Here is a 17,210-nt window from a genome sequence, read left to right as displayed (position 1 = left end):
GACCCTGGGAGCGCAGAAGGAAGAGGAGGGGGGGGGCACGCAGAGCAGGCTCCAGAGTTTCATGCACGCAGCACACCAGCACAATGAGGCTACTCCTTGCATAATACTCTTTAGTGCATTTGTGACTTGGGTGCTGACCTTGCACGCTAAGCCTTTTGTACATACACAAACATCCTATTACCCCCTTGTACACAATATCTTTGATGCATGCATTGCATGGGTATCCCCTTTCCACACTAAGGGTCCAAGCTCTGCCCTCTGCCCTACTCTCCCATCTCCCTGCTGTTTCAGGTTAATGTGGGGGGGGGCCTTAAAAAGATCAATAGTGGGAAGAGGTTTAACAATCAACACTAAGGGCCACATTACTATGTCGGGCATAAAGCCTCCTCCCGACAGTCGGATTCCCCTAGACTGTGTCAGAACCCTTCCGACCAACTCAGTCGGTTTACAATCTGCCCGACTGCTTACGATCTTCGCTGTCAGATTTTAATCCACACGGTCTTCTCGAATCGGTTCCAACCAGCTCTGGGAGGATTTGTGTTGGTTGGAACTGCATCGTACAGCTCTATGGACAGTGTTTCTGACCGAGCAATTATGATGCAAGTTTCCAACAGCCTGTCCGACATAAAAAGATTGTCGAAAACTGACTTTGGGGGCCCCTGGCAGGCTCCCTTCATCCTGCGGCCTCCGGTATGAGGCCCCCCTGTAAAACCCTGCACTGTTTGGCTGGCACGATGGGGTGTCCGCGACAGGGTGCTGGGTTTTCCACACACACCCAATTTCCCCATAGGAGCCTGTGTTGTTGGGCTAAAAACGGGCTCCCATAGAAGTCAGTGGGAACAGTGTTCAGTTGCATCATAATCGGTCGGGCAGAACCGCTGACCGCAAGTCGGTTGGTTCAGAGACGGAGTCAGGTAGAAAGTTTCCCCACGTTTCATAATGAGGTCCTAAGCTGTGAAACAGATACACTGCTCACAATGACTGTTTAACATATTTGCGTAAATGTGGACTGTAAAACGGAAGGGGGTGTGAACAGTTTCTTATCTAAACGATTGCTCGTACCATGATTAGTTACATACCTTGCGCAAACCCGAGAATTTTCTTTCCTTTATATTTTACGAATATATAGTTTAATGCAGACTTGCCCATTCTATCCTCTCTGAAACAATTTAAATACAGGTTGTAAACCCATGCAGTCCTGGCACCAATGTAAACCAAAGCCCACAGGCACTAAAACGCCCATTGAAGCGATATGTTCCACTCTAACAACTATGTCCATCGCCTTGGTCACAGATTGTCACATAACTTGAAGGCTCGAATCTTTTTAAGGTAAGGGATGTTACTGCTGTGTTAAAGCATCTGTAAGCAGTTAGAGTCTAGAGTGGGACATCTTAATAGAAAGACTCTTGGGATTACAAAATACACACCAGTAGGAAGTTATAGTTAGAACCTAACTTCCATAGGAATAGCATTTTTTGTTTGCTAATAACTTTGGCACCATATGACAAATCTTCCCAAATTGCCAAAACTAGTATGCAACTCACTTTAACTGCTGCCTGGATAGTTTCAAGGTGATCCGTCAAGCAGGGGGTGAGAAAAAGGGGGGGTCCAAAATACATTTTACCCATGCAATTTACAATAGGGATTTTAGACTACAGCCAAAACTGCTGAACGGAATGACACCAAATGTGGTAGAAAGCTAGATCTTGGTTTAGAACGAGTGCCTTTTGGAATTTGGATTAAATCTGTTCAGCAGTTTTGGAGTTATTAAAGTAAATGATTTATGTATCTCTGCAGACGCGGATCCACTGAGGATCCACCACGGTGGACACGCGGAGCCACATGCGAACAGCAATGCCATGATTGACTGGCCACTGGATCTGAGAGGGATGTTGCAGCCACCATTTAGTGCTTTGGGACTAGGTTCCTGGGGGGAATAACATTTTTAAGTGAGAGGGTCATGGTGGAGGTACCCTGACTTCATGGGACTGATGGAAGGGTCTCTGAGGGACTCCTTGTGGGCAAGAAACTGTCCAAAAATGGTTTTTGTGGCATGTGGGGATCCACAAATCCACTGCAGCACTCAACTCGACCCCCTATGTGCTCTGTGGCAGATGCATGGATCCAGAACCGAATTAAACAAACACATACACCCACTCACAGACCCACACACCTACTCATGCACTCTCACACATCAACTTACATACCCACACAACTGCTCACACATCCACTCACACACCCATACAGCCACTCATGCACCCACTTACAGACCCACAAAAACACTCACACACCCACTCACAGACTCACACAGCCACTCACACCCCACTCACACACCCACTTACACACCCACACACACACCCACACAACCATTCACAAACCCTCCCACACACGCATACAGGGATTTACGCACACACTCACAGATCCACACAATGACTCACACACTCACAAACCAAGGTACACACCCACACAATTACTCCACACCCATACAGTCACTCACACACCCACTCACAGACCCACCAAGCCACTCATGCATCTACTCACAGATCCACACAGCCACTCATGCACCCACTCACACACTCATACGCCTACTTACACACCTACACAAACACTCACACACCCCTACAGCTCCCACACATAAACTCACAGACCTACAAAACCCTTCACAGACCCACACAGCTGCTCATATACCCACTCACACATCTGCTCACACACTCACAAACCCACTTACACACCCACACAATCACTCACATATCCACAAACATACCAATTCAGCCACTCACTCACTCACTCACTCACTCACAGACTGATAAAACCACTCACACACCCACTCACAGACCAACACAGCCACTCACACACCCATTCACTCACACATTTACACACCCATAAAGCCACTTACATCCCTGGGACCACTGCTTGCCCTTAAAAAAGTACTTTGCATGAATTTGCAAAGGGGAAGGGGTACCCTGGGGACCCATTCCCCTTTGCAAGTGCATTACCACCTACTTGAAGTAGGTAGTAATTGCGAGTGTTTTGCAACCGCAATCGCGGTCGCAAAACATTAGTACATTGTTTTGAGACTCACAATTTGAAAGAGAATGCCCCTTCCAAATAGCAGGTCACAAAACATATTTAGCGAGTCACAAACAAATTGTGACTCGCAAAAGGGGCTATGTACCTTGTCCAGTGTGTTTTTGAATGCGCAAACGGGTTTGTAAACCCATTTGCGTGTGCAAAAACGGGTTGTACATCTGGCCCCTGGTGCATTGCATTTGTAGAAAGACAACATAAGTTACCTTGTCTAATTGTTTTTTTGTTGTTTTTTTTAGTTTTAAAATACTTAAGAATGAATTTGTGAATAGCATGTATTTATAAACTTGTGAAAATGTATAATAGTAAATTGAAAGTATGGGTCGAATTGTAGTAAAATGTATATTTTAAAAAGGGGAAATTCACAAAAAAACAGGTTACAGGGACATTATCATTAGGAAACAGCATAAAAAAACCTTAAAAATTCACTGAAAAAATAAAAGGTTGAAGGGGCATTCTAATTAGGACATAGAATTTAAAAATCTTAGAAATTCACTGAAAATAACAAAGGTTACAGGGACGTTATAGTTAGGTTCAGATTTTACACACGCAAAACCATAGAAATTCAACGGTTAATGTTACCTGAGCTAACTATAACTTAAGTCCCCTGCAATGCCCTTCTTGTGACCTCACATATTATACCACTCATGACATGGTTAGTGACATCACTGATGACATTTCTAATAACATCACTGATGACACCACCGATGACTTCATCCAGTGAGTGTGAGTGTTTCATAAACATTTGTGACACTGAAAGATACATACTGAGCTATAACACTGTGGTGGGTTACGTTCCAATGAAAACCCAATTCCCAAATAAAGCAATTCAAAAGAATTTGGGAGAAGCACTCGGTGAACAACACCACAACTTTCACAATTGTCCAAGCATGAACACGATATCGCCAGTAGTTGAAGCAGACTGATTCGTCAAGTATCCAATTAGGCAAATAATAATCATGTAAGGTAAAACTTGTATTCTTTAGTCTACATTTGACAAACATAAGTGGAACTTAGACACAGCCAATGTGTTTCATCCACCGACAACAGGACTTCTTTGGGCCACATAATTGTGTTCCAAAAAAGTATATTTGTATTTTATAAGTTTTCCTCCTCATAAATCATTTCTGTTGAAAGAGTCCCCTTAAGTTTGAAAGCAAAGCATGTAGTTGAAGGTGCAAGTCGGCAAAAAAAAAAGAAACTGGTGAATTTCCGTGGATTTTAGAGCTTAAAACGTTACCTTGTTCCTGAGCATTTCACCGAACTAAACTGTTACTTTGCTTTTTTCCTGTGAACTTCTAGCTTTTTAAAATGTAAAGTAATATTTATTACTGCACCTCCAGCCAAACCCCGCAGAGCATAGCCTTTGGCCGTGGTTGTGCGTGGGGTTGGCTGCGGGCCTGGGTTGCAGCCTGGCACTGCGTCCTACACCTGCAGGTAGCCAACCCCAATCTGCGAATGGCTTTAGCCATGCCCAGTGGGGGGGACTAGCCACAGGACTAGGCCTGAAACTATACCCTGTGGGCCAACCCCCCAGAAGAATGCCAACCCCAAGCCGCACAAGAAGTCCTGCAGGATTGCTTTAAAAATGTAAGATTTATTTTTTATTTGCTCGGGGTGGCCCCTCTGGATACCCCCGAGGGTCTAAAGGGGCAGTGTATACCTACCCTGATCCCTTATATTATTTTTTTTTATAAAACGTCAGGATGAGGACTAAGTTTCCAAGTCTTGTAAAGGCTGCCAGCAACATCTTTCTCATGTGGCTGGCAGCTACTGAAAGCACTCACTTCCACAGGAGTCTGGCTCCCATGGGAGCAAATTGGCACAAGGGAAAAAAGCTCCCTGGGTCAATCTGAATGTTCTATGTTTTTTTATTGGCTTCAAGGGACTCTTGTGAGAGTCTTTCGGGCCCAATTGTCCAGATATACAATTATTTTTAGACCTCAATGTCTCAAAAACTGCTGAACAGCTTTACATCAAATCACAAAAAAGCAGAATATGTGGGCCAAGATCAAGCTGCCTGCCAAATTTGGTGTAATTCTGTTGAGCAGTTTTTTTTTTGCAAATCTGTTTTTATTGGTTTTGAATTTTGGTGTAGAAATACATTGTACGGCAGCATGCTTTACACACAGTAAGACATAAACTTATACAGGTTGGCAGATCATGCCGGCAGCCAAGAGGAGACAACCTGATGTCTGATTGCGCGCCTACCGCCACCCACTTGGGAGCCAGCCACTTCACCCGTAGCAGTTCCGGTGTCTTCTCTTGAGGAGGGGCCATCACCACCACCCACCAGCCATTGAGCCGTACATGGAAACTAATCTCGCCTACACAACTGAGGCATCAATAAAGACAGAAAGGTTACATGCAATACAAAAAGAAGAACCCATAACAAAGGCAGCGTGTACAGTGATTCGCATGGTGTGCTACTTCCCCCTTCCCACCCCGACCCCCCCCCCAAACTCCAGGATCGCCCCTCCCAGCCCCAATGGGTGCAATTATCCCCAAGTGTTCCCAGACGCCCCATCCATGGGCCAGTGATAGTGGGGGCTATGCTATCTCGTCAGCGAGACTGCCTGCACTGCGCCGCCGCTTGCGCCATTGCCATCCTGTCTGGCCTCCCCTATGCAGCCCGTGCTACCTTCCCCTTCCAAGCGCTGAAACTCAGCAAGCAACTGCTCCCAGCGGTCCGCCATGGGCTCCCTCCGCAGCCCCAGGGTATCCTCCCTGCGAGTGGCCGTCCCCTCCGCCCTGGCCCATGCCTGGAACGATGAACTCCAGGCCCGTGTGTGTGGTGGGTCGTGCGCCTACCATCTCCTGGTGATGAGGCGCTTCGCCACTACAAGCCCCAGATCCAGGAATCGGGACGCTACCTTGTCTTTGGGCGATCTGGTAAATTGGTGTAAGATGTGTTCAGGCCAGTCGAAGGGAATGCTGCGTCCCACACTCCCCTGTAGCTGCCCACTGACTGCCCTCCAATAGGTGTGCAGCGCAGGGCAGCTCCACAGCATGTGTAGCAACCCCGCCCCTAGCTCTCAGCACCGAGGGCAGAGCGCGTCGGCGCGGTGGAAGTACCTATTAATCAGCTCAGGTGTGAGGTAGGCCCTGTGGACTATGAACAGCTGGATTTGACGGAACCGCATATTGTGGGGGATACGCACTGGGCTTTTGAGGACCCTCTCCCACTCTTTGTCCGCCAGCGGCCTCCCCAGGTCCAGCTCCCACTTGCCTCGGAGTGGGCCCAGATCAACCGCTGTGTGCTCCCGCAACGAGGCGGCCAACCAGCGGACCAGGTGCCCGCCCCTTCCCATGACGTGCAGGTATTGCATGGTTAGGTGTTGGCCAGGCTCCGTAGCCATGCTCCCCCATTTGGCGGTCAAGCTCGCAAGCAGTGAGCGGTGCGTGAGGAATCCGCTGGGTGGGAGCCCGTCCTCCGACACCAAGTTCTCGTATGGTATCAGATCTGTTGAGCAGTTTCTGAGGTACCGCTGCCCAAACAAGTCCATGGCAAATGCAAGGGGAAATTTGCTGTTAAGATCCCCCTGTTTTCTCAGCCCCCGCTTGACAGACCACCACGAAACATTCTCGGAGGGAGTTGAGGTGAATATGATTTTATTTTGGAAAGTTTTGTGAAGATTTGTCAAATGGAGCCAAAGTTATTAGCAAACCATAAAACGCCTTGACTATTGCGACCACCACCACTGGATAATAAAATATACATATATATATATTTACTGAAAAAAACAAAGGTTTAAGTAATGTTATAGTTAGGCATGATAAAAAGATCTGTTTTTGTCATAAAAAACATATAAATTCGATGTTAAAAAAAGTTTTATGTAACATTATAGTTAGGTGAATTTGTAAGTAACAACATTAATGATTTGAACTAAAAAAAACACAGAAATTAACTGGTTATAGTTAGCAAAGCTAACTATAACTTGCGCCTTCACCATGTACTGCTTATGACCTCACATATTAACACACTCATGACGTTCTATGACATCATTCTATGCCCCCTCCCTTCCAGAGCATTATTAGGCTTTGAAAACCCTATCCCTAGGGCCGTTTTCTTTAATTGTAAATGTAAAATGTCCAGTATTTGTAAAGCGCAAACAATTACCCGAAGGTGTCAAGGTGCTAGGGGACGTCGGGAAGATTAAGTGAACTATTGCCCAGAGTCACATGGTGATGGGCTGATCGGCCGCCGGCACCGGGGATCGAATCGTGAGCCCCCGGGTTCCAGAGTCAGTCGCCATGGCCGCTGCGCCACACCTCTTCCCTAATTAAAGGGTGGGGGGCTGCGTGGCCCACTCCCTGAGTCTTATTAGGCCCTGTGGACCCTATCCTCCAGGGCCTTTTTTTATGAAAGAGGAGGGGGGTCATGTGGCCACCCTCGCAGAGCCTTATTGGACCCTAGGGTCCACATCCCACAGGGCTCGTTTTTTAATTAAAGCGTCCCCCCTCTCCGTGCCTTTTTAGGCCCTGGGAACCCCATACCCCAAGGCCATTTTTAAAAAGTGAAGGGGTGAGGGCCTTTAGAGGCAGAATACCCCCCGTTTTGCAAAATTGCATCCCAGGGGGTGGTTTCCCCAAGTCCTGTCATAGCTCGGGTAGGAGCGCCGCACATCTCCCCCTTCCCATACACAATGTTTTGGGCATCTGGAGTGGGCTCCCGGGCCTTTGATTTCTCGGGGAGAGGGGCCACACATCACCCCTCCCCATATATATTAATTTTGGATGGGTGGGCTTCCCATTATTAAAACTAAGCTGCCCCGGCATACATTTTTGTAATTCAATTTTTGCATTTTTGGGGGAGGTTTCAGGGTATGGATCCCTCTAGGTCCACCCCCCATGGGGCTTAGGGGGTCAGGGTATCCCTACCCAGCCCCTTTATATATATATTTTTAAGTCCTGTAAGGGTGGCCAGCAAAATTTTTCTCATGTTGCTGGCAACCAATCAGAGTCTGACTCCCATGTGAGTGAGATGGCTTAAGGGAAATGAAGCTACCTGGACCAAACAGAATGCTCTATTTTTAAATTGGCGCTCCTGCAACAATCTTGAGACTCTAGCGGATGCAACGGTCCAGATAAACAATTACATGTTTACCTTAATTTCTGAAAAACTACTGAACGGATTTACACCAAATCACTAAAAGCATAATCTGAGGCCAAGATCTAGCTTCCTGCCAAATTTGGTGTAATTCTGTTCAGAAGTTTTTGCCGTAGCATTGTCTAAAGAGGTATATGGAAAATGCATGGGGATATTGCATTTTGGGTCTCCCCTTTTTTCTCAGCCCCCACTTGACACATCAATACAAAACTTGCCATGCAAAAACTAGTCAAAAAGTAGCATCTTCTAAACAGTTTTGTGGAGATTCATCAACTGGTGCTAAACATATTAGCAATAAAATAAACACTTTTTCTATGGTACAGCTGTCTAAACTATAACTGTTTATGACTTCACATGTTACATCACTCATGACATGATCAGTAACATCACTGATGACGTCTCAAGCAACATCACTGATAACATCACTTATGACATCATCCAGTGAGTGTAAGTGTGCAGTAAACATTTCTGAGACTTAAAGATATATACTAAGCAACTGCATACGTTAAATTACTAATCTTTCTGTACTATTAATGAGTGATACTATTTCTAACATATGTCATCTGAGTGGCTGCCATCCTGTCTGCATCAGTGTGTGAGTGGGTGTGTGAGTGGCTGTATGGGTGTGTGAGTGGCTGTATGAATCTGTCAGTGGGTGTGTGAGCGGCTGTATAAGTCTGTCAGTAAGTATGTGAGTGGCTGTATGAGTCTGTGAATAGGTTTGTGGGTGGATTTCTGGGTGTGTGAATGGCTGTGTAAGTGGCTGTGTGGGTGTGTGTGTGGTTGTATGGGTGTGTGAGTAGTTGTATGGTTCTATGTGTGTATGAGTGATTGTATGGGTGTTTGAGTGGGTGTGAGTGGCATCATGGGTGTGTGAGTGGTTGTATGGATGAATGAATATCTGTCTGAGTAGCTGTGAGGGTATGTGAATGGTTGTATGGGTGTGTGAGTGGTTGCATGAGTATGTGAGTGGTATGTAGGTATGGGTGTGTAAGTGGGTGTGAGTGGTTACATGGTTCAGTGAGTGGGTATGGGTTTTGTTGGTGTGTGAGTGGGTGCATGAGTGGATGTATGGGTCTGTAAGTGGGTGTGTGAATATTTGTATGTATGTGCAACTGGGTGTGTGAGTGGTTGTAAGGATCTGTGAGTGGTTATGTGGATGATGTCATCAGTGATATCATTTGAGATGTCATCAGAGATGTTATGAGTGATGTAATTGACCATGTCATGAGTGATATAATATGTGCGGTTATCAGCAGTACATTGCGGGGACGGAAGTTATAGTTAGCTCAGGGAACTATAATCGCTGATTTTCTATGGTTTTGTGCGTGTGAAATCTGAGCCTAACAATAACCCCCCTGTAACCTTTGTTTTTTTCAGTGAATTTCTAAAGTTGTTTTAATTCTATTTCCTACCTGTAGCGTTCCTGTAACCTTTAGTTTATTCAGTGAACTTCTACGTTTTTTTTAATGATAGATAGATAGATAGATAGATAGATAGATAGATAGATAGATAGATAGATAGATAGATAGATAGATAGATAGATAGATAGATAGATAGATAGATAGATAGATAGATAGATAGATAGATAGATAGATAGATAGATAGATAGATAGATAGATAGATAGATAGATAGATAGATAGATAGATAGATAGATAGATAGATAGACAGATAGACTAATTTTGAATACGTTTAGTTCAAGGCATTGAGTATCACTCTATTCACAATGAACAAAAACTCATAGTATCAAGAGAATAGACATAGTGGCCTACTATCAGACCATCAGTAAGAAGGTAGAAGGAGAGTGAGCCTGACGTTGTTGGGCTAAAACATATCCCAACATCACTGTTCGAGGCTCTCACTGAAGATATGATGCCAACTAGTGCCAATTAGAACATGCACATAAGTCTTTCAGTTGTTCATTAGTTATTTCATGCATGTAGCATACTTTGTTGATTTAAAGAGATAACTTACTTCTCCAGATGTGTCCTGTGTGTCAACCAGCTTCCTGTGACTTCTTGGTAAGAGTGTCTGTTCCTGGGAATCTTGGGTCAAGGCGTCCTCCCCATTTTGATCCACACTTCGCAGCACACAGTCACCTGTGGACAATGCCCTGTTCTCCAAAAGCTGCTTCAGAGTCCAGTTCACAGGGAGATAAGTCATGACTGCTTCCCAGGAAGGGCTGGGTAGTTCCACCTTGCACCGGCAGCCAGGGCAGTAAATACTGCAGCTCTCTTTAGGAGCTTTAGAGGTCTGTGAATGTTTGGAGATGCTCCTAGAGGAAACCAAGTTCTTCTCTTGGAGGACACAGGTCCTGCAGAGGCTGTCAGAGCAGGGAAGAAGTAGCGGAAGGTCGTAAGGCTTCTGGCAAGAGGGGCAGATAAGATCTTCCTGGAACATTCTTCCAAGCCCTCTAGCCATGCTTGAGCTCGTAAGTCTACATTTTCAGGGTCAACGAGAAAGAAACAATTGAATTTCTGATTAAGTGCAAGTTTGATCAATGGAGGGAAGTTGCCATCATTCTCATTGGCAGCGTACTGTTTTTAAGGTGACACCCTTTCGCCTCTACCACAAGTAGCATCATCATAGCATACAAAAAGCATTCAAACAGATGTAACAAGTGGATGAAGGATTTCACAACAGGAAAGAGGTAGAGAAAAGTAGGTATTGCATTGAGTGCAGAATAACAAGAGACTTTGGTCCACTTACGCTCTGGGTGAATCACTTTCTGGTCTTATGAAGCTATCCTTACGAATGGGCAGTCTGAGGTGCAGTTTTGGAGGTGTGAATTATTGAGCACCATCTGCAGGACCAATGTAGTATATGTTCTGCTAGCTCACTAATGGCTTCTAACCAATAACAATGCTAAGCGACTACAGAGTCGTGATGGACCAGAGATGTTATGAGATCTGATAATATATTAACATTATGACAGCAAAAAAGTGAGTGAGGATGATTCTTGTATTAATCCGAACCACTATTCCTTACTCTGTACACATTCATTGCCATCTTGTATTAGCTTGTGACAGCCATTACAGACCGAGACCAACCATATACAAATTAGTCATGGCCCTGCCTCTCAAGGGTCACTACAGTCTAAATGGATAGGACAAGTCCACTCTGAACGGCAGTACAAGCAACTGAAGATCACTTTCAGCTTTGTTGGGCCTCATCAGTGATGTGTAGTACGTGGCACACCGAGCTGAGGACCCACATCTCATTGTGTGAACACCATGCACAGAACATTACATTCATCTTGAATCTTAATTAATAATAAACTGTTAATCAATTGTTAATTAATTATAACTTAATTAACTTTGCACACTATACCCCTATAAACCAACAGCCTGCACCTAATATATAACTAAAATATATAAATAATACACAATTTGAATAATTAATAATCAATTAAATAATTAATAATACATCCATTGTTAATTAGGGAATTAATTATTAAATACATTTCCACCCTATATCCCTACAAACCTAGCAGCCTGCACCTAATATGTAATTTGAAAAATATCATTCTTACACAATTTGCATATTAATAATTAATTAAATAATTATTAATACATTAATAATTTAAAATAAATATGTGTTAATTTACTATAGTTAATTAACTTCCCACCCTACACTCCTACAAGCCTAGCAACCTGCTATGACACTATAAATTACTTTTAGCAATTCAATTATAAATCATTTAAAATTGCAAACTATATTTAAAAATCTTATTAGCAGTTCTACAAACAATATTATTATTATAGGTTAAGGGAGATAAGTTTGATTTTAGGGTTTGTAGCTGGGTAGAGGTGAAGGATGCTAAGGGTAATTTTAGGGATTATGGGTGGTACGGGTGAGTTTGGGGTTCAGTGGTGGGTAGGAGTAAAGGGAGGTAAAAGTGATTTTAGGGGTTAAGGGGGGTCCCAAGTAAGGAACGGATCAATATTTGCTGATGACATACCAGTGCATCAACCGATTTACTTGGCTCTTAAACTGAACTACTGACTTTAAAGTCATGAAATGAGAGTGCATAAGCGTATGTGCGGGCTCGAAGCTGCTGACTCGGTCACTGTGTGTAAAATCTAAACCAAGGTGAAAATAAAAATCCTCCCAAATCCATCTGCACCAGCTGAAGCGACCGACAAAATGAAACTAGCCGCCTTTGTTGACCAATGAAAACAAAAGTGAGAGTGATGAGAAAGTTAACCATGGTAAGAATAAAAATGTTTTTAATGAAAAATAGATTTTGCAGCGACAGCGCATGCACTGTCGCAGGCGAGACCTAAAAAGTGAGGCTTCAATTGATGCCCGCCGCATATCTTCCACAGAGCCGCCGCCACCATAGCATCCAAGCTATGACGCACCATCAACACTACCTTCAAATTCGGCATATTCCCCGATGACTGGATGCCTGCAGAAGTCAAGCCTCTCCTAAAGAAGCCCTCCGCAGACCTACCAGACCTCAAAAACTAAAGACCCATACCTCTCCTCCCCTTCGCGGCTAAAGTCACCGAGAACATTGTCAACATCTAGCTCACAAACTTTATCGAAGCCAACTCTATCCTCGACCCATCTCAATCCGGCTTCCGCAGCAACCATAGCACCGAGACCACCCTCCTTGCCACCACAAATGACATGCGCGCCCTCCTCGACCAGGGCCACACGGCGGCCCTTATCTTCCTAGACCCCTCTGCAGCCTTCGACACCGTTTCCCACCACACTCACACCGCCAGACTCCACAACGCCGGCATACAGGGAACCGGCCTCGACTGGATCCGCTCCTTCCACACAGGCCGAACCCAAAGAATCAGACTCCCGCCTTTCCTCTCAGAACCCATCGAGATCAGCTGCGGAGAACACCAAGGACCTTCGCTCAGCCCCACACTCCTCAACATCTACAGGGCCCCCCTCGCTGCCATCGTCAGACAGCATGGACTCAGCATAGTATCCTACACCGACGACACCCAGCTCATCCTCTCCCTCACGAAGGAACCCAACACCAGCTGACTCAGCTTCCAGGAAGGAATGAAAGGCGACACATCCTGGATGAGCAGCAGCTGTCTGAAGCTCAACTCGGAGAAGACAGAAGTCCTCGAACCTACCCCCCTCTGCATGGGACAACACCTGTGGCCCACCGCCCTCGTCAACCCTCCACACCCACTGACCTTGCCAGCAACCTCGGCATCGTACTCAACTCCTCCCACACCATGACCCGACAGAACAACGCCGTCTCCTCCACGTGCTTCAACAATCTCCGCATCCTCCGCAAGACTATCAAATGGATCCCCCCAAAGCCAGAAAGACCGTCACCTACGCACTCATAACCAGCAGACTGAACTACAGAAACGCCCTTTACGCTGGAATCAACAAATCCCTGCTCTGAAAACTCCAGACCATTCAGAACACCGCCGCCAGACTCATCCTCAGCATCCCACGACATGACTACATCACCCAGCACCTACGAGACCTCCACTGGCTCCCAGTCGAGAAGCGAGTAACCTTCAAGCTACTCACCCATGCCTACAAATCCCTCTACAACACTGGACCCCCATACCTCACCCAAAGAGTCTCCTTCCACGTACCCAAGAGAAACCTTCCTTCTACCGACCTCGCCGAAACCCCACGCATCCGCAGAGCCAGAGCAGGTGGACGAGCCGACTCCTACATCGCGGCAAGGACCTGGAACGAACTCCCGCTCAACATCAGACGTTCCCCCACTCTGCACACCTTCAGGAAGAGCCTCAAGACCTGGCTCTTCGGCTGATTCGGAGCTGCACGACCCTTCCCCCCTCCAGCGCCTTGAGACCCTCACGGGCGAGTAGCGTGCTTCACAAATCCCTGATTGATTGAATGATTGACATTCACCTAAAAAGAAATGGACTTTAGTGCGCTGTACTTTACCTAGGTTTTTTTACATTCCATCCTTTCTCATTTTTTACACTGTTTAATAATATTTGGGTGTGATAAATATCGTCTTTATTAAAACTAAGAGCGGTTTCTATGCCTGGTCTAAATACACCTTCCTGGTGAGGAAGAACCCAAACTGATGTCTTAAAATGTTGTTTGGTGGTTATGCTTTTTTTAACTGCTGGTTTAAGTTGAATGTTTTCTGTCTTTCTTCTTTAAAAAAAAATAAATTGCGGCATATGCTTGCATTTTCCCCTCGCACTAGATTTCTAAAGTCAGACCTAATTGTCTTGGAAAGTGCCGGTTCAAACTTGTAGTAGTGAAAGCAGTGTTTCCTCGGTGTGCGCTGCGGGCACACTGCCGCCCTGGTGATGGTCTGGCACCTGTTTGTGCTGCTGAGAGACCCTCCGGCGGGGACTAAGCAGCAAGTCAGTGTGTCTGTCTGTGCGCGCGCGCCTGAGAGAGAAAAACACAGAACGGGAGAGAGGCATGCCATGTCTGTGTGCGCGTGTCTGTGTGTGATTTATATGCGTGTAAATAAGAGGGGACTTTAAGAGAGCGTGAGAGAAAAACGACGCACACACAAATTCACACGCGCACACTGCTTCAGACAGGCGGCCACCTCTATTATCCGCCTCTTCTTACCTCCTTGAGAAGCGACTTCGCCCACGTCGCCTGTGCTCATGTGCAGTACATTCCTGTGTTGTGAGTGTCGAGCAGTGGTAGCCGATCTAAGGAGGGGTGAAGGGGCACCCTCTGCAGCGGGGTTTTCGACCCACGCAGATAATGCGGCCTGGCCGGTGTCCTGGAGTGACCGCCCGGCCGTGAGAATCGTGCTGACCAGACCTGCTGGCCTGTCTGGGGCGTCTCTTCCCGCCCTCCTTTGCGGTGACCTGGTGACCTCTTTGGGGTGTCTATCCCCGGCCCCCTCTGCACAGCTCTTTCAGACCTCGAAGCTTCCATTCGGATCTGTGGCTGGACATTGGTTTACGATGGAGCATGGAGTCCAGTGGGTGGGGCTGGCGAAGGGGATTCTCTTGGGAGAATCCGGGAAAGGGGAGGACGACATTTAAATGTCCCTCCAGGTTTCCATGGAGACGCGTGATGTGGCCATAGAAGCGGGCCCTCATAAACACATCCGAGGTGATGGCTGAGGCGGGAGATGTATTCAGAGGTTTATGGCTCTGGCCAAAGACACTAAGAGCTGAGCTGCGCCCGGAGGAATGCAGAGACTGTGGAGACGAGCAGGGCCGATGAGGTAACCAGAGGAATGCAGGGGCTGGGGAGATGAGCAGAGCTGAAGTGGTACCTAGGGATGCAGGGGGCGGAGACGAAGTGGTACCTAGAGGAATGCAGGGGCTGAGGAGACGAGCAGAGCTGAAGAGGTAACCAGAGGAATGCAGGGGTTGCGGAGGAGAGCAGAGCTGAAGAGGTAACCAGGGGAATGCAGGGGCTGTGAAGACGAGCAGAGCCGAAGAGGTAACCTGAGGAATGCAGGGGCTTGGGAGACTAGCAGAGCTGAAGTGGTACCTAGAGGAATGCAGGGGCTGCGGAGGAGAGCAGAGCTGAAGTGGTACCTAGAGGAATGCAGGGGCTGGGAAAACGAGCGGAGACGAAGTGGTACCTAGAGGAATGCAGGGGCTGCGGAGACGAGCAGAGCTGAAGTGGTACCTAGAGTCATGCAGGGGCTGCGGAGACGAGAAGAGCTGAAGTGGTACCTAGAGTCATGCAGGGGCTGCGGAGATGAGCAGAGCTGAAGTGGTACCTAGAGGAATGCAGGGGCTGGGGAAACGAGCGGAGACGAAGTGGTACCTAGAGGAATGCAGGGGCTGCGGGGACGAGAAGAGCTGAAGTGGTACTTAGGGGAATGCAGGGGCTGGGAGCAGAACAGAAGTGGCACTTTGAGGAATACATGGGCTGCAGAGATGGGCAGAGCTGAAGAGGTAACCAGGGGAATGCAGGGGCTGCGGAGGCGAGAAGAGCTGAAGTGGTACCTAGGGATGCAGGGGGCGGAGACGAAGTGGTACCTAGAGGAATGCAGGGGCTGAGGAGACGAGCGGAGCTGAAGAGGTAACCAGAGGAATGCAGGGGTTGCGGAGGAGAGCAGAGCTGAAGAGGTAACCAGGGGAATGCAGGGGCTGTGAAGACGAGCAGAGCCGAAGAGGTAACCTGAGGAATGCAGGGGCTTGGGAGACTAGCAGAGCTGAAGTGGTACCTAGAGGAATGCAGGGGCTGCGGAGGAGAGCAGAGCTGAAGTGGTACCTAGAGGAATGCAGGGGCTGGGGAGACGAGCGGAGATGAAGTGGTACCTAGAGGAATGCAGGGGCTGCGGAGACGAGAAGAGCTGAAGTGGTATCTAGAGTCATGCAGGGGCTGCGGAGATGAGCAGAGCTGAAGTGGTACCTAGAGGAATGCAGGGGCTGGGGAGATGAGCAGAGCTGAAGTGGTACTTAGGGTAATGCAGGGGCTGTCAAGATGAGGAGAATAGAAGTGGTACCTAGAGTCATGCAGGGGCGCAGAGATGAGCAGAGCTGAAGTGGTACCTAGAGGAATGCAGGGGCTGGGGAGATGAGCAGAGCTGAAGTGGTACCTAGAGGAATGCAGGGGCTGCGGAGACGAGAAGAGCTGAAGTGGTACTTAGGGGAATGCAGGGGCTGGGAGCAGAACAGAAGTGGCACTTTAAGGAATACATGGGCTGCAGAGATGGGCAGAGCTGAAGAGGTAACCAGAGGAATGCAGGGGCTGGGGAGACGAACAGAGCTGAAGTGGTACCTAGAGGAATGCAGGGGCTGGGGGGATGAGCAGAGCTGAAGAGGTAACCAGAGGAATGCAGGGGCTGGGGAGACGAGCAGAGCTGAAGTGGTATCTAGTGGAATACACGGGCTGCGGAGATGAGCAGAGCTGAAGTGGTACCTAGAGGAATGCAGGGGCTGGGGAGACGAGCAGAGGTGAAGTGGTACCTAGAGGAATGCAGGGGCAGGGGAGACGAACAGAGCTGAAGTGGTACCGAGAGGAATGCAGGGGCTGGGGGGATGAGCAGAGCTAAAGAGGTAACCAGAGGAATGCAGGGGCTGTGGAGATGAGCAGAGCTGACCTAGAGGAATG

General features: G+C 47.3%; 1 protein-coding gene across 3 annotated transcripts in view; it reads right to left on the bottom strand.

The window, feature by feature from the left end:
• LOC146786078 (uncharacterized) overlaps window positions 1-17,210 on the bottom strand; it is a 266,708-nt gene that overhangs the window by 51,638 nt on the left and 197,860 nt on the right. For 2 of the 3 annotated variants that reach the window (XM_085635513.1, XM_085635515.1), the window contains exons 1-2: window positions 14,751-15,023; window positions 10,173-10,635 (exon numbers count right to left, since the gene is read on the bottom strand). In XM_085635513.1, coding sequence (XP_085491639.1) covers window positions 10,173-10,619 — 447 coding nt within the window. In that variant the 5' untranslated portion in view covers window positions 10,620-10,635; window positions 14,751-15,023. Of the gene's footprint in view, window positions 1-10,172; window positions 10,636-14,750; window positions 15,024-17,210 lie in introns of those variants that run through there. The other variant, XM_085635514.1, reaches the window with a different exon arrangement.

Source organism: Triturus cristatus, chromosome 11, assembly GCF_964204655.1.
Source record: "Triturus cristatus chromosome 11, aTriCri1.1, whole genome shotgun sequence".
NCBI lineage: Eukaryota > Metazoa > Chordata > Amphibia > Caudata > Salamandridae > Triturus > Triturus cristatus.
This window is presented reverse-complemented; position numbering and strand designations above follow the sequence as displayed.